The sequence below is a fragment of the Cnephaeus nilssonii genome (genome assembly GCF_951640355.1).
Source record: "Cnephaeus nilssonii genome assembly, chromosome: 16".
Lineage (NCBI taxonomy): Eukaryota > Metazoa > Chordata > Mammalia > Chiroptera > Vespertilionidae > Cnephaeus > Cnephaeus nilssonii.
This window is the reverse complement of record NC_137087.1, coordinates 56,950,160-56,971,168: the sequence shown is the minus strand read 5'-3', so window position 1 is coordinate 56,971,168 and position 21,009 is coordinate 56,950,160. Positions and strand designations below refer to the sequence as shown.

Sequence of the window (21,009 nt, the reverse complement as noted above, 5' to 3'; positions counted from 1 at the left end):
CTGAGTGCCTCCCAGCACACTGCGGATTTCTAACATTATATTCTTATAACAGGGTCTCAGTGATACATTGTGTGCCCATGAGAGCACAAACCACTTAGCCTCCATTGCATTTCCTTTTCTCAGCCCGTCAGTGGTGAGTGTGGGCATGGCACTGACTGGCTGAGGTCTCCAGCACCTGGTCCTCACTGTTGGGATTTCGGGGATGCTGTGTCGTCCAAACCTGACTACGGAATGGAAGAAACAAGCCCAGGGTGGGTTCTCAGGACCCCTAGCCCTGTCGTGAGAGGTCTCAGGCCTGCATCCCTCTGCCTGGGGACGCAGAGCAATGGGTCCTGGAGGTGAGCAGACCAGAGACTGGGAGGCGAGGGAACCATTGATTGAGTGCCCTCTGAGGCCAAGAGGCCAAGTGCGGCCAAAGCTTCACCCAGTCTCAGAGGCCTCTCCTCCCCTCCCCCAACCCCCCAGCATGGATACAGCTGAGGCCGTTGTACAGAAATAGTGCCTTTATTTCCTCAAGCCCAGGCATAAGCTCCAGGGCAGGGGGGACCTCCTCGCCTAGGAGGGTATCAGGCCCTGCTCAGTGGGCAGCTCTGGGTCTTTCTCCTCGCTGACTCCGAGGGGCTTTGGATTGGCCTGTGGGAGGTCAGGGTCTGAGATGGAAGTTTCCCCGAATCCGTGTACCCACACCCTCCCTGGGGCCTGCCTCCCACCACTGACAGCCTCTAGACTTTGCCTTGGCTGTGCCCCTGTGGGAATGCCCTTCCTTGAAGATCATCCTCTGAGGACCCCCCGGAACCTCTCCTTGTCTTCCTCCCCCCCCCCCCCCCCCCCAGTTCCTTTCATGAGCTGTCACTTGATTCCAGGGCTCACAGCTTCTTCTAGGCTGGTCCCATCCTCTTGTTTGCTCTGTGCTTGAGCAGTGACCTGCACACCGAGCTTTTCCAGTTCCTCCTTCAGCCTGGACATAAAGGGTTGGATAAGAGAGGGGGAGGGGGAAAGGAGGAGGGGAAAAGAGAGCTGGAGAGGGCAGGAGACAGAGGCAGGAGAGGGACTCCCTGAGCCAGCCTCCCCTTAGACAGGGAGAGGGGCTCCATGCCCACCTCTGCCTCCTCTGCTGCAGCTGCTGGCACTCCTCCTGCAGCTGCTCGTGGCGCTGGGCAGTGCCCTCCAGGAGCTCCTGGGCCTTTCTGGTCTCCTCCTCAAACAGATGCCTGAGGGTGGGGCCGTCAGTGCTGGCAGCTCCCTCCCTCTGCCCTTCCCCCACCCGGGCCCTGTCTTACACCGCAGCTGCTGCCTCCTTGCTGCGGAGGAAGAGCCCCTCGGTGATGGCAGAGCAGCCCTTGGTACCAAACTGGGAGCACAGGCGATTCTTCACATCCTCCAGCTTTGCTTCTACCAGCTTCTCTGCAGCAGGAAGGGGCAGATGAGCAGGCAGATGAGCAGGGCAGGGCAGGGCAGGGCAGGGCGCCCCCATTCTCACCTTCCTTGAGCAGTTGCTCCTTGCTGCTGTCCAGGGCGCCAATCTCCTGGGCCAGCTGCTCTGGACGCTGAGGGGGAGAAAGGAGGCCCATGCTTATCTCTCCCCCACCCCGCATTTGCCTCCGAGAAGCCTACTTGCATCTGTCTTCACTCAGCATGCCTCACCTCCTACCACCCGGGCCCCCCAGCATGCCAGGCCGGTGCAGCCCCAGGGCCTCTGCCTGGAACGGTTCTCCCCGCTGCCTCCGGTGCTGTGCTGCAGAGGCTCGGGAGGCTGTCGTCTGGAGACTCGGGACCAGCCCAGCCCTGTTGCTCTTCCTCAACCCTCTGCGTGGCCCCCTCATTGAGCCCGTCCATCCTGACCTTCATTCTCTCTGCCTAGTTTCTGGTTTGGAGGCTGGGATCCCTTGGTGGCAAACACTGGCCCCATCCCCTACCTGTGATGTCCCCAAACATATCTGTGGATCTCTTTGCTGGATGACCCCTCCTTAGTTCATCAGGATTCCTCCTGACCACTGAAGGGCCCTGGGAAGGCAGCAGGGATGGGTGGGCAGGACCAGCGAAGAGGATGAAACTGGGTGGCAGTGAGGGTGGTGATGAGGGTCTGACTGGAGGGGATTTTGATGTATGGCCGTCACGGCTTGCTCAGGCACTGGGTGTGGCGGGTGAGAGGAATGAAGCCTGGAGGGTGACTCTGAATTTTGGCCTGGTTCTGCCAAGGAAGATGGGGAAAATGGGAGGAATGGCTTTGAGTGACTCACATGGAATTCCCAGAGGTCCTTGTGCTGGCTCATCAGTTCTTCCAACTGTTCCTCGAAATCCAATCTGGGGGCCAACCACATTGGATGAGGGTCCTGGGTTGAGACGCCCCACATCCTGGCCCAGGCTAAGGGTCTCCATGTACAGTCCTGGGGAGGGGGGCTTGCCCATACTCTTTGCTCTTCTGGGGAAACTTCATCACCTTGACCCTCTGAGCCTTAGTCTGGCCAGTTCCTCTTTTAGCCCCCCTCCCTGATATCATCCCATCTACAACCCACTCCAGCCCCCGAAGGCCTCGGGCGCTGGGCTTTACCTCAGCTGCCTCTGTTTGCTCTTCTCTTCCTCAATCTGGAAGTTGAGGGCACAGATTCGCTCCTTGCACTCTTCTAGCAGGGTTTGCTTCCTGGAAGAGGCAAGACAGCCCTCAGTCATGTTCTCCCAATGTCTCTCCAGGAAGGGGCTGGGGTGGGGCTTGTGCCTCCTTCTCCTGAGGTCTGGTCTAGCCCTCTAGGTGGAGTCCTTCTCTATAACTTCGTGGGGGGACATGAGCACATGCCCCCTGGAAATATCTTGGTGAGGATTAGGGAGATCAACATGGACATGGTCAAGTGCACACACACATTAATCTCATCTGAATTTCCCAAACAATCTGAGGATGCCAGGGCTTGGTGCCTCTGGTCACAAAATGAGCCGAATAAGTGGCCAGGAGGTGGAGAGATGGATACACAAATAGTCATGTGGATGAAGAATAATGGATGATTGATGGGAGGCTGAGTGGACAGACAGTTGAAGGGACAGATAGGCAGGTGAGTGAATAGACAGCCATGGAGCCTGTGGAAAGAGTAAAAGGCTTAGAATAAAAACCAGCTACAAGAATTTAATTGGTATTCTAGCAAAAAGAACGATTACCGCCAGTGAGAGAGAACACCCATAACATGCCCGCCTACTGCGAGAGCTGAGGTGAGAAGACACTCACTTGGCCTTTCCATGTGACAGGAGAGAAGGAGAGCTGTGGTCTAAGACATTCCCCTCACCTTCTTCACCAGAATGAAGGGCAGGGCAGAGTGAGGCCCAGGTGAGCGCTTACCTCTGCGCCTCACTTTCCTTTTCCTGGCAATGGAGCCGGAGGATCCGCAGCGTCTCTGCAGGGAGAGGAACCGCCAAGGCATCAGGTTTGTGGAGAGGTAACAGGGTTACATCATGTGGAGGCTCATGGACACGGGGTGGGACTCTGTCATTTGCTGCAAATCGGGTGGAAGCCCAGGAGGGATGCCAGCTGATTCAAAGGCTCAGGTGCCCTGCAGGGAGTGAGCTTCCGAAAAGGCAGAAGCCTGGGGGCAGAGTAGCTGTCATTACCTTGCTTTTTACTCAAGATCTCTTTCAGGCGCACTTTCTCTCCGCTCACTGGAAAACACAGTGACAGGTTCGGGTATCAGTGCACATCCAGGTACCAAGGACCACCCACTGCACCCTCAGGGACACAGGCAGTTTGGTACAGCACGCCTCCGAAAAGCAAATGTGGACCTCTCACGGCAAACGCCCTCCCCTCTTGGGGCCACACTCCCTGTGAGCACCAAAGGGCTCTGATGTTGATAAAGGGTGACTGGAGGACCCTGTGGAATGAGGTGTGTTTATATGGAGGGGAGAGAAAAAGGAAACACGTCATATGAAATGGGTAAAGACTGTGAGGAAACACGTCAAGCAGGAAGGGGCATGTAATCAGGTGGTGCAGGGTGCTGTCTTTGGATGGGATGATGGGGGAGGGTCTCTTTGAGAATGGAATATCTGAGCTAGAGCTGAATGATGATGTAAAGCAATGGGAACTGATATTATCTGGGGCGGGGGGGGAGGGAGGGACAGCCTAGCAAAGGCCCTGAGGTGGAAGTATGCTTGGAGGGTGTTTTGGGAGTACTCTACCCACAGGAGGCAAGGGGGAGTTTGGTAGGCTACGACCTGAGGCTGGAGAGGGGGCAGGGGCCCTTGGCCACAGTACACATGCTCAGTGTCTGGAATACTGGGCTCAGGGAGACATGACATTGGGGTCCTCTGAGTGAACCTTGGCACACTTACATGAGTCCAGGTCCTTCTGCAGGGTCTCCCAGACAGTCCGGGCCTCTCCCAGCTCCTCGCTGGCTTTCTTTTTTGCTGTGCCAAAGAGCAGAAGGTCAGGCATTGTCAGTGCAGCCTCCAGCTACACCATTCCTTGCAAACAGTGGCATTTCACATTTGTCTTCCAGCAAACCCAGAGGGGCCCAGACTTTATTGAGCAGAAAATGAGGCTCCCAGAGGCCCTTCTGTTGGGCTGTCTGCAGCAGGGCCGGGATAATGGACCCAGGACTCTAACCGCTGCATTTGGATAGACCCGTGCTTGGTTAATGCTCTGCAGTTGCTGTTGTGAAATACTTAGTAATTTCTGAACAAGGGGTCCTGCATTTTCATTTTACACCGGGCCCTGCAAATCATCTGGCTGCTCTTGGCTGACAAGCTAAAATTCCTGAGCTCACCTTGTTGGACCTCATTAATCCGGTTAATCAGGACCTCAACCCTGGGCTCTAGGCTTCCCGCTGCAGGAAGGAAAGGAGGTTGAGTGAAGATGACAGGGCAGGCAGAGGCACATGGGGACCCTCCAGGGGCTCACATTCAAGGTAGGGGAGACGAGGAAGAGATAGACGAAGTTACTGGCTCGGACTGTGGTAACTGCAGTCAAGAGAAATAGAGGGGCTAGGGATCAAAGACTGAAAGAGTGGGACATGCTTCTTCAGATTTGGGAAGGCCTCTTGAAGGCCCCAAATCAAGTGAGGGGGCAGGCCCTGCACTCCTTGGGTGGGAATGGGAGGCAGTCAGAGGTCTGCCCTGAGATGGCAACATGGCTGGGAGGGGCCTGGTGAGCAAGCAGAGAGTAGCAGAGGTGAGGTGGAGGGAAGGGAGGTGAAGGTGAAAACATGGGTCTAACTTTAATCCCTTTTATGCAGTGACAGTCAAGTGGGTAGTCAGCAAGGGGGTTGCAACTGGGTTTTGTGAAAATGTTTTGCCTGCTATCCCCTTATACTTTAATTTTGGATCATGGGTCTATACTTTTATTTTCAAGAATTAAGTTTTAGAAGTAAGAGTGAATGAATTAATTTCCAAAGGCTGTGAACTGTGGGGCCTGTAGTTGAATCCACTTCTGTTTGAGCCTCAGTTATAACGGAGACATATGACCTTTCTCCAACTTCTTCACCATATCCATCAAGTTTTCAATCTTCTGTGAGGACTTGGCCTGCCCTGTGGAGACAAAACAGAACATTTCAGAATCCTGTAGGGGTGAGAGGGTTGAGGAAGGATCCGACAACCTTGGGCTGGGACTGAGGTGGGCTGAGGGCAGACCTCCCGTCAGAGAGGTGCCCCGGCTCCTTGTCTTGAGGTGGAAACGGCACGAGAGATAAATCGAGTCCCTTCGTGATCAGCTTTTACTAAAGGGTAAATGACACCGCAGACCCCCCTTTACTAAAACTCAGGGTGCACTGCCAAAACCGGTTTGGCTCAGTGGATAGAGCGTCGGCCTGCGGACTGAAGGGTCCCAGGTTCGATTCCGGTCAAGGGCATGTACATTGGTTGCGGGCACATCCCCAGTGGGGGGTGTGCAGGAGGTAGCTGGTCGATGTTTCTCTCTCATCGATGTTTCTAGCTCTCTATCCCTCTCCCTTCCTCTCTGTAAAAAATCAATAAAATATATTTAAAATAAATAAATAAATAAATAAAACTCAGGGTGCAGGAAGGGATGCACTCTCACTGCTGCTACTGCTCAGGGCTGGGTCGATGCTCCTGGTGTAACAGTGAAAGAAAAGAAAGGAGGGAGAGAAGAAACTGGGAACAAGGAGTCAGAAATCACTGCAACTGGCAGATAGCATAATCAACTAGAGTGCGGGAGATCTTATTTTTAAAACCCCACAAGGAATAGGAAGAACATTTAATAAGATGTCTCATTTAAGCATATATAAGTATAAAGAGCTTCCCTGTATACAATCAATTGTTATTCTGAAGCCTCTAAGTAAAGTATTTCATGTTGACTTGTTTATAACCAATATAGGCACGTACGTTTTTCACTCCCTAATAAAGTAGTAGATCTAGGCAATTATTACTAATGGCATTAACAGAATAATAAAGATAAGCGGACATCATGAGACACTTAAGTAAAAATACAAGGTAGGATTCTTGATCAAAAATGACTCATGCTTATTAAGCCTCTCAATTTAAATATCAAGTCAGAGGAAACACAGAGACAGGGGAACATGTTAAATGGCTCGTGAGTATGAAATGAGCAACATTCCGATTGGAAGCTCCATGGGAAAAGCAACCTAGTTTCTTTAACAAATAAATTTTGGGGAAAAGGGTGAAAGGAAGACCCTTACAGACTAAAAGGGATTAAAGAGACATGTTAACCAATTTCAGTAAACAAACTACATTTAGATCTTGATTCAAACAAATGCACTTTAAAAAATATTGATGACACAATCAGGGAAATTTGAAAATTGACCAGATATGTTGATGAAACAAAAGAATTATTGTATCTCTTACTATTTCAGATGTCACAATGATATTGTGTTGAGCTTTCTGAAAAGAGTGCTTATCCTTTAGAGAACTTTTAGAGATGTACATGGCAATATCTATGGATTACGTGCTTTGATGCCTGGAATGCTGTGATGTGAAACAGTGGAGTGGGTGAGGAGAAAAGAGCAAACCAGACTGCCCAGAGCTGATCATTGTTAAAGCTGAAAGACGGGCTGGTAGGGTAATTATACTTGGTTCTCAACCTTTGTATATGTTGAAGTTTTTTCATAATAAAAATTTTGAAAATCAACCAACCAACTAATCAATCAATATAGAGAAACTCAACAACCATTTTTACATGAGAGTGGAGAAAAGAATAGTTAACCAAAAATTACACAAATGGCCAAGAAATATTTGGAAAGATGCACACCCTCAAATCATAATGAAAGAGATGAAAATAACGCCTTGTGCCCCGGAGGTGGGGAAAGATGAGGAAGTGTGACAGCACGTGTTTGGGATGACATGGGCCACAGGCCCTTACACACACGGACAGACTGGAGACCGATGCGACCTCTGGCAACTATGTGGCTGCAGCAGCATTTTGAAGACAATCCCACTTTTGGGGATTTATCCATCAGATATACTCAGATAAATATTCAAAAGGGCATGTGAGATGACACTGAAGCAATGTCTGTTGATGTCAAAGCAGGAAACCACTTGAAAGTCCACCCGTGGAGAACTTAGGCTTCATCCCCACAACAGGGCTCTGTGCAGCCGTCAGTCCCCAAATACGGGTACCGCGTCTACATAATCTCTGGCTGGAAGGACAGGAAAGAGTGTTTACTGTTCACGTACACTTCTGCATATAGTTATATTAAGTTAATAAATTTCCCCGTGACCCCAGAATGACTTTTTAAAATATATATATTTTTATTGATTTCAGAGAGGAAGGAAGAGGGAGAGATAGAAACATCAATGATGAGAGAGAATCATTGATCGGCTGCCTCCTGAACGCCCCATACTGGGGATTGAGCCCGCAACCCAGGCATGTGCCCTTGACTGGAATCGAACCCAGGACCCTTCATTCCGCAGGCTGACGCTCTATCCACTGAGCCAAACCAGCTGGGGCCTAAAATGACTTTCACAATTTGCCCAAGCAATCCTTCTTTTGGGGCCTTATCCATACTGTTTTCATTCCCCAGCGCTTGTCCTAGGAAGGGCAGAACGGGGAAGCAGCAAATAACTGTCGAATGAGCCCACGACTATCTCACAAAACAGCCTGTGTAGTATGAGTCCCCTATTTTTGACTTTTTATTTTAAAATAAGTCCAAATTTACTTAAAAGTGGTAAAAACAGAACCCACAGCTCCTGCATGCCCTTTCCCAGGTGCCCCACCTGTTGAAGCCGAGCTGCAGACGTTACCCAGCACACCCTGCGGGGTCGTCGGAGGTCAAGGACACTCGCCCTGCAGTGACCGACATTAACATCTGACCCTCGAACGACGGTTAAGAAATGTCCCCAAGTAGTAACTACACAGACCCCGCAGAAAATCAAACAATAGGATTAAACATGTGCCCTCGTTTGTGTGTTCCCTTCAGAAGCCAAACCCCTTCTCCGCAGTCAGACGCCCACCTGTGCACCCCGCGCAGATGATAAGCTTTTCCCGCCGATGCTAGGCCGCGGAGGCCCGACCTGCGGAGGCCCGACCTACGGATACGGAAGGGAAGCCACCTGCGCTCCCGCCCGCCCCAACGTAGGCCCGCTCCCCGCACCCCGCACCCCGCACTCCCAGCACTACCTTCGGCCTTCCCAGCCTGGTCCATCGTCCCTGTCCCCGTGGACTCAGACCTCGAAGGCCCCGGCCGCCCAGCCATTTCCTCTCAGCTCGTGGGCGCCTCGTTGGCACCTCCGCTGCGATTGGACGACACCCGCGAGGGGGCGGGGCGTCTGTAGCACGCCTGCGCAATGCGCTTCACACCACCTTCCGGGGGAGCTACAGCAGGATAACGGTTCTGGGCAAACGCCAGTGAAAGTCCTTAAAGGTGGAAGAGGGGCGGGCCTGCGGGCAGACTTCCGGGCTGCCGAGTGGCCAGTATGAGGAGTTGGATCTGCGCATGTGCAGAGGCCTCCCGCGCGTGCGCCCCTCTGGACGTCGCTGGCGTTTCAGCACGTGCTCCGGTGGAGCTAGAGCCCCATCTCTGCGATGCTCCTCACGGCGCACACCAGAGCTTTACCGTGTCACCGAAGACTCCGCTCCGGCATCTGGAGCGAGGCAGACTGTGTCGGCTCCACGGGAATAGCCTTGGCTGCACGTCTAGGTAGGATGCGGGGGAGAGCGCCTGGGTGGAGCATGACCCTCCCTCCTCCTAGCTTGATCCCACGGCTGGCCCTGCTACCTGTGGACAGAGAGGGGCCGAAAGTGGGGCCGAGGGGGTGAACATGATAGGAAATGAGGCCAGGCGAGCAAATGAGCCTGATAGAGTCTCAACCCTGTGGGGATAATAGAACCTTTCTTCTCGAGGCTGGGGGCGGGGCAGGGGGAAGCGGTTTGTAGTTCTTGGGAAACAACAGGATGAGGTCCCTAATTTAAAAAGGTCAAACTGGCCCTGACCAGTTGGGCTCAGTGGATAGAGCCTCGGCCTGTGGACTGAAGGGTCCCAGGTTCAATTCCGGTCAAGGGCATGTACCTTGGTTGCGGGCACATCCCCAGTAGGAAGTGTGCAGGAGGCAACTGAATCGATATTTCTCTCATCGATGTTTCTAACTCTCTATCCCTCTCCTTCTCCCTTCCTCTCTGTAAAAAAATCAATAAAATATATTTTAAAAATAAATAAAAAGGTCAAACTGGTCACAGTGTGGCGGTTGGACTGGACGAGGTAAGGCGCAGTGAGTACACTGGTGAGAGGTGGTGCTGGCCTGAGCTGAGGCAGGGACCATGGGTTTGGAGAGGACGGGGGTGTGAAGACCTGAGAGAGGCAGTGGCTGACAATGTCCTGAAGATAAAGCCAGCACGGGTGTAGGAGCTGGTACCTAGGGGGACTTGGCTCTTCGGACATGAATAGAAGAGCTCGTCCTGCTAAAAGGAGACTAGTTGCTATTCTCTTGATTTATCCCGCACAGAGGGTAGGAAAGACTAAGAAGACTAAGAGTGGATGGGGACACATGTTGGGCAGGAGCTGACACGCACCACTTCACTGAATCCTTCCAGCCACCCTGAGAGGGAGCGGTTATCCCCATCTGACAGCTGAGGAGACTGAGTTTACATTTATTTGCCTGAAGTCACACAGCCAGTAAGTGATGAGGCCAGAAGTCAGTTCTGCACCTGTCATCCTAGACTCCATTCTGAGCCTCTAGGCAGCTCTTGTCAGGTGAGGCCTCAGAGGAAGGTCACGTGGGCACAAGCAGACCTGTACTCTGGACTGAAGAACAGATTTTAAACGGCTGGAGGGCAGGCAGGGTGTAGAAGTGGGGAAGCCCCTGTCATAGGCCTCTGGTGCTGGTTGTGCTCCTGTAAAGGACGAGGGCACCTCCTCCTCCCTCCCTCCCTCCCTCCCTGTCCCCTTCCCCAGCTGCCTGCTCAAGTCCTACCCCAGACACCAGCTGGGGTGAGTGTATGGCAAGGTGGACCATTCCGTAATGTGCAGATTTTCTTCAAATAGAATGACCAAGATTCAACCCAAAGCTGCAAGGACTGTGAGATTCCTCCATTTGTCCAGGATACTGTGTGTGCTCGCTCTTCTGGCCCATCTTGGTCCATTTAAGGCCTCAGTTATGTTAGAATCAGTCTTCAGCTTAAATACGTGTGAAATGGAGATAACACATGCCCCTGCCTCATCTACCAAGTGGGGGCATTAGGTCAGAGGAGTATGTGAGGGTCCTAAAATAGGAATTATATCAAAGTGAGCTTATTTCCAGGGCTCTGTGTCCTCATTGTAATGCAGAGTGGGCAGAGCCCTCGAGGCAGGAAAATGCTCGTTTCTTCCAGCTTGTGGGCACCTTGGGAGGAACACCCAAGTGAAGGTCACCAGGAAGAGGTTTTCTCTGCTGCCCGCTAGTTCTGTCTAGAAAACAACCAGAAATGCTATCCTCTGCTGCCATCTCCTGTGCATCTTGGAAATAACACCTGAGTAGAGATCACCAGGAAAGTTCTCTGAGGTCTCCGAGGTGCGTGTTGAGAACAACACCTTAGAGGAGATTACCAGGAAAAGCTGGTTCAGAGGCCGGGCTAGGGCCTGAGGCCCCGAGGCTAGGTTCAAGGCTCCTAGGCTAGCATCAGTCTTTAATGATGTCACGCTGCACACTGACAAGTCACAGGCTTTGGTCTTGTGTTGGCAGTGGCAGCTTACAATGAGTCTAAAGGTCTGAGACCACACTGGCCTGCAGGGAACGGACACTCATTCCACACCCCCCTCCCCATTCCTTCTGAATTCCATCATTGACCTGTCCAGGGAGCAGCAGCTGCCGGTGACTGGTTTCATTTGAGTGTACGCCAACTTAAAACAGAATTATAAAAACATATTTACAGACATTCCACAGTGCTCCTATAGTCAGGAGCAAAGACCTTGTATTTTATTTTTATTAATCCTCAACCAAGGATATTTTTTTCATTGATTTTTAGAGAGTGGAAGGGAGGTAGAGTGACACAGAGAGAGAAACATCAATGTGAGAGACACATTGATTGGTTGCCTTTCACATGTGGGATCAAGCCTGCAACCAAGGAATGTACTCTTAACTGGAATCGAACCCAGACCTTTCAGTCCAAGGCCAGCACTCTATCCACTGAGCCAAATCAGCTAGGACAAAGACCTTTTTATAAAAAGGGATTATATCTAGGGCTGTGCAGAATTCAAAATGATCAGATCCCTTTGAAAGAGTCCAGAGTTCATGAAATGAAAAATGACCCATTGGGAAGCCACAGTGTGCCAAAGATTGTCTTCCAGGAATAGTCCATGGAGATCCTCCCCTACTTTCCCCGCCTTTAGAGAGCAGATAAAAACCCTTAGGACAGAGGACCCAGCCTCTGCCTCTCTCTCTCTCCCTCACCCTCTCTCTCCTATGCCTTACCCCCTCTCTTTCCCCCAGGCACCAATATCCCTGCTTTCTTTCTCCTAAGTTCCAAGGGCCCTTCGTTTGCCTCTCTACCTTGTTTCCTGAGCCCACACAGCCCGGTTGTCTCACTTTTTCTATCTCTGTGACTTTCTAAATAAATTTTTGTTTGTCTTGACTCCGAACTCTTTCTTAGCCCCAGAACTCAAGCACTGAGGTTGCTGAATCAAGGTTCAGTCATTGGTAACATTCTGGTGCCGATTCACCGCTAGGCGATCAAGGCTAGATGCTGCAGGGCCTTATAAGTTAAGAGGAAAAGGAAATCAGAAGGGTGTAAAGGAGGGTGGAGAAATAATATTGCTTTGTAGAAAGTCCACTCTGACTTCAGTGTAATAAAACAGATAAGGCTGGGCAAGCCTGGGAACAGGAGAGCAGCTGGCAGGCTGCGGCAGGAACCAGCTGAACAATGAGGGTGGCTACAATTAGAGTGACTGCAGTAGGAATGAACGGAAACAGGAGGAATTCTCAGGAAAGATGTTAGACTGAACAGATATATCTTCATTTTCTTCCTCCTGAAACTGTTAAAAACACACATGGGATTGTTTGTTTGTTTTTGAGCATAAATCCATAAGGATGAGGGGAATGCTACAGCAAGAACATTTTGGAAGGCACCAAAAAAAAAAAAAATGAACAAGGATTAGATGATTTAGAAAACCAGTAACGAGGATAACTCAAAGGCAATTTTATTGGCACCATAAAACTCACCAAGAGGTTTAGGATCTGATTACCTCAGGCACCTCTGGAAGTGGCAGTGAAGGGGCAGAGAGAAGTCCTATAATTAGGATTGGTTAAAACTGCTTAAGAACCAGTTAAGTCCCCTCCTTGACTTGAGTTACTGGAATACTACCCATCCCCCTTCTTGGAAAAAAGACTATAAGACAAAAGGAAGATTATGCAAAAAATGTACATACTGAATAATAAAACAACTTATCTCACAACCCCAGCCCAATATCTCTACTCGGCTCCAAGAACACTAGCTGCCCAGACTTCAGCCTCTAGGCAGGAGGATATTAGGAGAATCTTCTTTGGGTCGTGGGAACAAAAGAACTAGAGATACTGAAATCAGGGTTTCCCAATAAGATGACCCAGCCAGATCCACCCACAACATGCCCAGAACACACCTTCCACTTGCCCAAGTACTTCTTCAGCACTTGCTTTGGATCTTCTGGGCTCACCTCAGCTCGAAATGAACCCCGAACCCCGGACCCCGACTGTCCTGCTGGGTCGCCCCTGCACTTGCATTTGCACTGCTCCTGCAAATGTAAAGAGTACAAATGCATCTCCTGCGAGAAGAGCCGCTGCTCCTGCTGATCCACGTGTTGTACCACCTGCGCCCAGGGCTGTGTCTGCAGAAAGGCATCAGACAAGTGCAGCTGCTGAGCCTGATGTTGGAAAAGCCGGTTCCCACAGGGAAAAACCTATATTTTTAATTGTTTCCTATGACCCTGACTTTGGCTGGTACATTCCTGTTTCTATGAAATCTTTCTGACAATACATTCATATAGACTAAACAAACAATAACAGCAACAAAACCCCACCAGGGCCTGTTTAAATGCTCTGAGCTCCCAATCAACTTTTTAGTCCCCACACTTTAAAAAAGATTTTTTAACATGAAAGAGAGCAAAACAAGACACACACAAAGGAACAGGAAGTAGCAACTTAGAAGAAACAGCAGCCCACTCCAGAAAGCAAAACAACAAAATATCTATGGTCCAACCGGTGTGGCTCAGTGATTAAGTGTGGACCTATGAACCAGGAGGTCACGGTTTGATTCCCAGTCAAGGTATATGCCCGGGTTTCGGGCTCGATCCCTAGTGTGGAACATGCAGGAAGCAACTGATCAATAATTCTCTCTCATCATTGATGTTTCTATTTCTCTCTCTCTCTCTCTCTCTCACTTCCTCTCTGAAATCAACAAAAATATATTTTAAAAATATCTATGAGCCCTAACCGGTTTGGTTCAGTGGATAGAGCGTCGGCCTTCGGATTCAAAGGTCACAGGTTTGATTGCGGTCAAGGGCATGTACCTTGGTTGCGGGCACATCCCCAGTGGGAGGTATGCAGGAGGCAGCTGATCGATGTTTCTCTCTCATCGATGTTTCTGACTCTCTATCCCTCTCCCTTCCTCTCTGTAAAAAATCAAAATATATTTTAAAAAATCAGTGAATTATATCTTCAGAGGGATAAAAGGATCAACAACCAAGGATAGCATCAGGTGCATTTAAAAAGAAAAGAAATTCAAGAAACAAAAAAGAAAGTCAATAACCCTTGGAGTGAAGAGAGGCCCCACTGTAGACTGATGTATGACAACAACAGTGTTGTGTTATCGGAGGTCATGTTGATTAGCTGAAGAGAATTAAGAGAATAAGATTTTTAAAAAGAAAAAGTAAAAAAAAAAAAAAAGTCACTAGAGGAAAAATAAATGTAAGAAAATTTCCAAAAAGTAAAGCAAAAAAAGACAAACATGGAAGCTAAGAAACAAACATAAGAAAATTAGTGCTAGGCCAGAAAATCCTATATCTGAATATTAAGAGTTCTGCTAAGAATAGGCACAGAGAAAATGCAGGCGAAGGGATCATCAAGGGGGAAAAAAAAATAATTCCCAGAAATGAAGGATACAAGTTTTCAGATTCAGAGTTGAGTTCCCAGCACAGTTGGTGAAAACAGACACACACCAGAGTGTTAGGAATATAGGGCAATATAACCTTAATGGCCTTTTGTAAGCTTCCCACCACAGGAGGACAAAGACCAGAAAAACTTACTGGACACCAGGAATCAGACCAGAAAGAAATTGTCCTAAAGACATCTGATTGCACACCCGCAGTCCATCTGCATTCCAAGCCCACCAACTCGGCCTCCAGACCCACTGATGACAAGAGCTTCCCGCCAGTGACTACATATATGGACGAAACTCCAGCTTCTGGGTGCTGCCATCATCTACCCAATGTCTCCTGGTGGGGCAGCCCTTCCCTTCGGATACTCCACCCCCCATCCCCTTTCCTTAAATAAATTCAATTTTCTTTCATCTCCGTCAGAGATGGCTATTTAGCTGCCCACACACACCGACTTTAATATTTCACAGAGCATGGAGACAAGATCCCTAAATGTTCCAAAAGGAGAAAAACAGGTCAGAGGGAAAGGAATTCAGCTCCAAAACTATTTACCTCCCCAACATACTGTCTAAGAAAGCAATGGAGATGATCCAGCCCAATGAAGGAATAAGCTCAGAGTTCTTCCTCTGTGGGGTACAGAAAACATGATACTGTTGAAGAAAAAGAAACTGGCCCAAGGTGGAGCCCCTAGAACAGCAAATCAAGACTGACTTGCAGTTTCAGCTCCTCCCAGGAATGTGGCCTTAAACCAATCAGTCTGGAATTTCCTGATCAACTCTAGTGAGGTAATCTGCTTGATAAGAGCCTTCAGCCCGTTCCCAAAAGATAGGTGACTTTGCCTAAAACAGTCCTTATTCTTTTGCTAATAACTTCCTTGTCCTGTCTTCCTGCCTATAAAAGCCTCACATTGTATACAGATTCATGCACATTGGAAGGAAATTAATTAGGAGAAATATTTTAGAGGCTGGAAATTGGCCAGCCAGGGAGGGACCGCTGAAGGTTGGCTCCAGGGCATGTCTGGCCTGTCTCACTCAGTCCCCATCAGCCGGACCCCAGCAGCAAGCTAACCTACCAGTCAGAGCATCTTCCCCCTGCACATCATAGAGACTGGTTGACCTGGTCAGACACTTAGCATATTAGGCTTTTATATATATAGATTGCTAGTACACATCATATGTACCAGCCGGTTGGTCAGTCAGGTGGTCAGATGGATGTACAGTCGTCACTTAGCCTTTTATATATATATAAAAGTGGCTGGGTGCACAAAATTCATGCACATTAAAAGGGAATTAATTAGAGGAAATATTTTAATATTGCTGTTTGCCCTTTCTCTATAATAGAAGTGTCAGAGATGAAAGAAAATTAGTAAGTACAATAAAAAAAGAATTCAGAGCCAAGGAACTCAAATTATAAGAGAAAGTTTATTTAGAAAGTCACAGCAGAAAAAATTAATTACTTAATTAATTAATTAAAAAAAGAATAAAAGAAAAGTGAGCCAGCTGGGCTGCATGGGCTCAGGAACTAAGTTACAGAAGCAAAAGAAGGACCCTTGTTGCTTAGGAAAAAGAAAGGCAGAAAGATGTGCTTTGGGGAAGGAAAAGGGGAAAGATGAGGTTGTGCTCGAGAGAGAAAGAAAGAGCACACACCCGGTCCTTGGTCCTAAGGGTTTTTATCCCCCCTTTAAAGGCGGGGTCTTACGGGAGATCCTAGGGGAGGATCTCAATAGAATATTCATCAGCGTTTCCAGGTCTATCCTTTCAGGTGTGGTCTCTACTGATTGGTCAGTGCTAAGGGAGGGTTATTAATCATTGCATCTGAACCTGATGTCAACTAAGGTGTCCCTTCATCTGGTTTTGCTGCTTTTCTGGGCCCTGAGCTGAAACACATCTGTGGCCTAAGTGTCATCTCTAGTTTGACCAAAACTCAGACTCTGTACTGAGCAGACCTGAGGCTTTGTTCTGAAGATCACTTGATGTGCAAAAAGAAAAAAAGAAAGAAAAAAAAGATTACTTTATGTGGGTCAGAACCTCACTGTCCTGAGGACTTAATGCTTAAGGGAGTGGTCCTACAAGGACTTGTATGGGAGTCCTATGAGGCTATTCCTCAGTCCCCTTATTCCTCCTCTAAGGGGGTCTATCACATGACCAGCAGTGTGCTAGGGGAGGCAAGGTCACCCTGGAGGCAAGGTCCCAGCCTAGTTTTTCCGGTTGCTAAGTACCTGGGGCTTTCTGCCCTGGAGACATTCTGTACCTGGCCTATTGTTTCTACTCTTCTCATGTCTATCTAAATGCCTACTATATCAATTCGGTCCTCAGTTGGTTGAACCTGAGGATGCAAAACCTGGGGATATGAAGGGCCGACTGTATATTCATTGAAAAAAAAAAAAAATCCCAGTATACTAGTAAGTAGACCCAAGTAGTTCTGTTATATTGGAAATCAGCGAGTTGAACAGAGGATGCCTTAATCAGTAAGCCAAATTTGGAGTCTTTATTATGCCGGCGGTCTCAGAGGAGTTAGCGCCAAAGTCTGAGCCAAGTGACATGGAGGAAGCTTTCCCTTTATACCCTTCCGGTTTCTTTGTCTCCTAAATATGGGGCTTCCGGACCTTTCACAGGCTTTCCAAAGAGCCCCATGTACTGACATGGGGACAATCTGCTTAGTAGATATTTTGCAGGAAGCTTGTAACCTTGAGCACAGCATAACTCAGACAACCAAAAGGTACCTGGCATGGGAGGAACCAGGGACGGACCAGACCCTCAAGTCGGCAGAGCGGCTTGCAAGGCCAGATAATTGAGCTTATTTTCCCTATTATTCGAGCAAGCGTGCTTACAGAAGCCAGGAATAGCAGAGTTAATTAACAGAGCAAAGGACCATCTATGTTTAGTGGACGATTTTAAACAGCAGTTTTTACAAAAGAGAGGTTACGGGAACAAGATGGAGTGCCTATGCTTCAGTTCAAACCCATATTGTTCAAAGGTCGACTGTAATTTGCATATTACTGGCCCTGAAGCTAAAATATGAGACTTCTCCATTTACTATCCGGGACTTGGCAACCCTCTCTGCCAAACGAATGAATGAGTGAGGAAAGTGGTGGTAATGCTCTGGATTTGCAACTCAATTTTGTCATCTCACCCAAACTCACAGGAGCCAGGCGTGTAACCCAATATGCCCATTGGTTAGTTCACGGTGAGAAATGCCCATTGCCCCCCTGGTCCCGCGGAGGGCTGGAGGTCCGAGTTCAGTTCCTTTTCAGCCCCCGCCTTGGAGGCTCCTTCAGACCCCCCTCCTGTTCACTGTCCCGTTTCCAGCTGACGAGACCGGCGTTGGCTCAGGCACATTCCAGGCCTAGGGAAACATACTGAACTTGGATATTTCCCAAATTTCCTCATGAAAAGATTATCAGATGTGATCTGTGTGTGCTGACATTAGGAAAAAAAAAAAAAAAAAGAGGAGGTGGGCGGGCCCTGAAGGCGGCTGCACCCATTAATTTTGCCCAGAGACGCCTCGGAGGTCTCCGGGTGGTGCCTTAGGGCTGCCGTGGCCGCCGCCCTGAGCGCGGCCTCGCGCCAGGAATTCACAAGTCGGACCTGGTGGTTCCCTCGTCACGGGTCCGGGGTGTCAGGGAGCAACCCTGGCCCAGCCCCCCGGCCGGGACGCCGGCCCCCGCGCCCCCGCCTCCCCCCGCGCCCCCGCCTCCCCGAGGCCGGCCTGCCCGTCCATCTGCCCGTTTCCAAGATGGCGGCGCGTTGCCGTCACGTCGCGGCCGCGGCCCGCCCCGCCCCCCGGCGAGTCGGCCGCCCCGCCTCCTCGTGCGCGGGGCCGCGCAGCGCGCGCCCGCCGCCCCTTCCGCGCGAGCTCCACCCAGGTCGGCAGCAGCGCGGTCGGCGGCGCCTATTTCCCGCCATTGTGCGAAGTGGAGGTTGGGGGCCGTACGCGCAGCCTTCCCGTGGCCTGCAGCTCCCGGGCTGCCGCCGCCACTGCCGCGGTCCCCTGAGGCCCGCGCCACGCGTGTCGCCCTGCGTGGGAGGGCGCGGGCGAGGAGCGGCCGAGCCCCTGAGGAGGCGCCGCGGCGCGGGACGCCGCTCCGAGATGCCGTGCGGGGAGGACTGGCTGAGCCACCCGCTCGGGATCGTGCAGGGCTTCTTCGGTGAGTGGCGGCGCGGGGGCGGGCCGGGCGGCGGCCGAGTTTGCGAGCCGGGGGCCGGGGGCCGGGCCCACGCGGGGCTGCCTCGGGGGCTCGCGCGGCCCAGACGGACCGCCCGGCCTGCGCCGCCGGCGCCGAGACACCCGGTCCCCGAGCCGGGCCGCAGGTGCCTCCCACCTGCCGGATTCGCGGGCCGCCGGCGGCCGGGGTGACGCCGCGAGGAGCGGGCGGCCGGCCGGCCGTGATTGACGGCGGCGCTCCCCTGCCTGCTGCGCCGGCGGCCCGAGCCCCGCGGGCGGGCGGGCGGCCGAGCCCGGAGCGGTCCCGGGACCCTCGGAGGGCCCGCCGGGACGGGGCGAGGGAGAGCGCTCCGCCTTCGGGGAGCTGCGGGGTATTTCAAAACTTCCGGTGTGTCGGAGCGCTGGCTCGCTCGCCGCCGAAGTTGGCACCGACCGCTGGTACACACGCCCTCCCTTTTCGAGATAAGATTTGTTGTAACAGCTTAATTTTTCTGTCGGGGCGACTTTCAGCCCTGCCCACCGGGCACCTCCTCGGTGCCAGACCTCGCCGGCCAGGCTGAGCTGCTCGCACCGGTTCCTGCCCAGAGAGCCGAGGACGCCGCGGGCACACTCGGTCCATTTTAGTTGCAGTGGCTGCTGTTACCGCTGCTTTGCTGCTCAGGCCCCGGGAGGGTACTGTGCGGTGGTTTACGGGCCCCTCCCCTGCCGTCAGGCGGGGAGGCGCACGCCATCAGAGACCCCCGAGTTGGATCCCCAGCACCTGCCCGTCTGGAAGTCACTTGGAGCCGGAGCGTGGCCTTCGCTCCTTAGAGCCTCGTGGGAGGTTGGTGAGAACGGCCAATCGGAAGCTCACGCCTCCCCGGGGCCCAGAGCTGATGGTGTGAAATGTGTGTGTTTCAGCACTCCATCAGCTTCCCTATAATTTGAACTCGTTTAGTTACCTGGGTTCGCAGTCTGCAACGAGACGCAGCACATTAGAAGGAATCCTGGGTAGGCATCTGCGTGGGAACCAGTGAACACTGACAACCCGATAAAGAAGAAATGGAAACTGTGTGTATATATATTTTTAAAACCACACCCCCCAAAAAGTCACAGAGCCATCAAGGGTGCTTTGAGGAAGGGGCAAATATCCCTCTACCAAATCCTAGTAATTGGTGTTCCTAATACAGGAACCCATAATTGATTTCCAAAATAATGGCCCCAACATGTGGAGTGAAGGTTAAATTGCATAGTTGGTTTATCGGGGTGCAGACTCATAGATAACTTTATCTGAAAAAGTCCTTCGAAAGTATAAACTTTGGGTGCCTAATGGGTGCAGTCCCAGTTACTGACCTTTAGAACATTTACTTAGGAGAAATACCCCATAACCTAGTTATGCTGAATAAGTGAGAAGATTTTATATTTGATAGAGATTTGAATGTATTTGTATCAGATTTTGTCTCCTAAGTGTATAATCCTAAGGGGCACATCTCATGGTACAGAAATGATATAATTTAGGTATAACATACTGGCTTTACAGTAGTTGGAAAATTTTGTGAATTGTGGGGACCTGGACCTTGATCCCCGCTCCCCCCACAAGAATAATTTGTTCCTATATAGGGTGTGTCTCACAGAGAAGAAACTAAACTAATATTGGGTTGGCGTGATTTTTTTATAGAAGCTGTTCTGAAGTATAGTATATATATTCTTTGCTGTATTTTCCTGTCCCTTGGGAATGTATTGAATACCTTTATAAAATAGCACTGTGGGTAAGTTTGTGTGAGAAGTATGTCAGGTGTTAAACTTCTAAACTCTTTTTGGTTTAGTAGGAAATTGTTTAAATCCATTCCTTCCCCTCGCCCCTCCCCCACCCCCATAGAAAAATAATTCAGCAACTTTGTTGTGGTTCCTGGGCCTTCCTTGGTTCCACCCCTGCCCAGCTCTCAGACCTCATGGCTACAGGACCCTCACACTGAACTCTCACTTTGAGCCTTGCCTTCAGGCCTTCTGCATCCGCTGTTTCCTTGGCCTGGTCCCCCCTTCCCATCCCCCTTCACTCCCCTGGCTAAATCTTACTCTTCCTTCGGGAACGTAAGTACTTCTGCCCCGAGTTACTCCAGGACCCTGTGTGTCCTGGAAATTAGCTTGCAAAGCACGTTGTTGAAATTACTTGTTCTGGGTTCCTTTGCTGGATTTTGACTCTGAGCAGTCTTGGCCTGTAGCTGCCTTATTCACGGACATATCCTAATTGCCTGGAACATGCTTTGTGCATCGAAAAAGTGCTTGGTGACATTAGTTGAACAGAGGCAGTGGATGGTTTCTGGACCACACGTCTCAAACTTAGGACAGTCCTGGCAGACCTTATATTGATTCAGAGAAT

General features: G+C 50.6%; 2 protein-coding genes across 3 annotated transcripts in view; one reads left to right on the top strand and one right to left on the bottom strand.

The window, feature by feature from the left end:
* Window positions 1-555: 555 nt before the first annotated feature.
* On the bottom strand, window positions 556-8,642 carry SYCE1 (synaptonemal complex central element protein 1; the record flags this gene model as incomplete). The annotated part of the gene is made up of 13 exons (XM_079794205.1): window positions 556-633; window positions 871-958; window positions 1,101-1,211; window positions 1,281-1,404; window positions 1,481-1,547; window positions 2,241-2,304; window positions 2,552-2,641; window positions 3,326-3,380; window positions 3,595-3,642; window positions 4,309-4,383; window positions 4,743-4,802; window positions 5,440-5,502; window positions 8,567-8,642. 13 exons carry the CDS (start codon window positions 8,640-8,642, stop codon window positions 556-558), a joined length of 999 nt encoding a protein of 332 aa, XP_079650331.1.
* Window positions 8,643-18,336: 9,694 nt separating this feature from the next.
* Window positions 18,337-21,009, top strand: part of MCMBP (minichromosome maintenance complex binding protein) — a 32,510-nt gene continuing 29,837 nt past the window's right edge. For both annotated transcript variants that reach the window (XM_079793362.1, XM_079793361.1), the window contains exon 1: window positions 18,337-18,633. In XM_079793362.1, coding sequence (XP_079649488.1) covers window positions 18,576-18,633 — 58 coding nt within the window. In that variant the 5' untranslated portion in view covers window positions 18,337-18,575. The remainder of the gene's footprint in view (window positions 18,634-21,009) is intronic.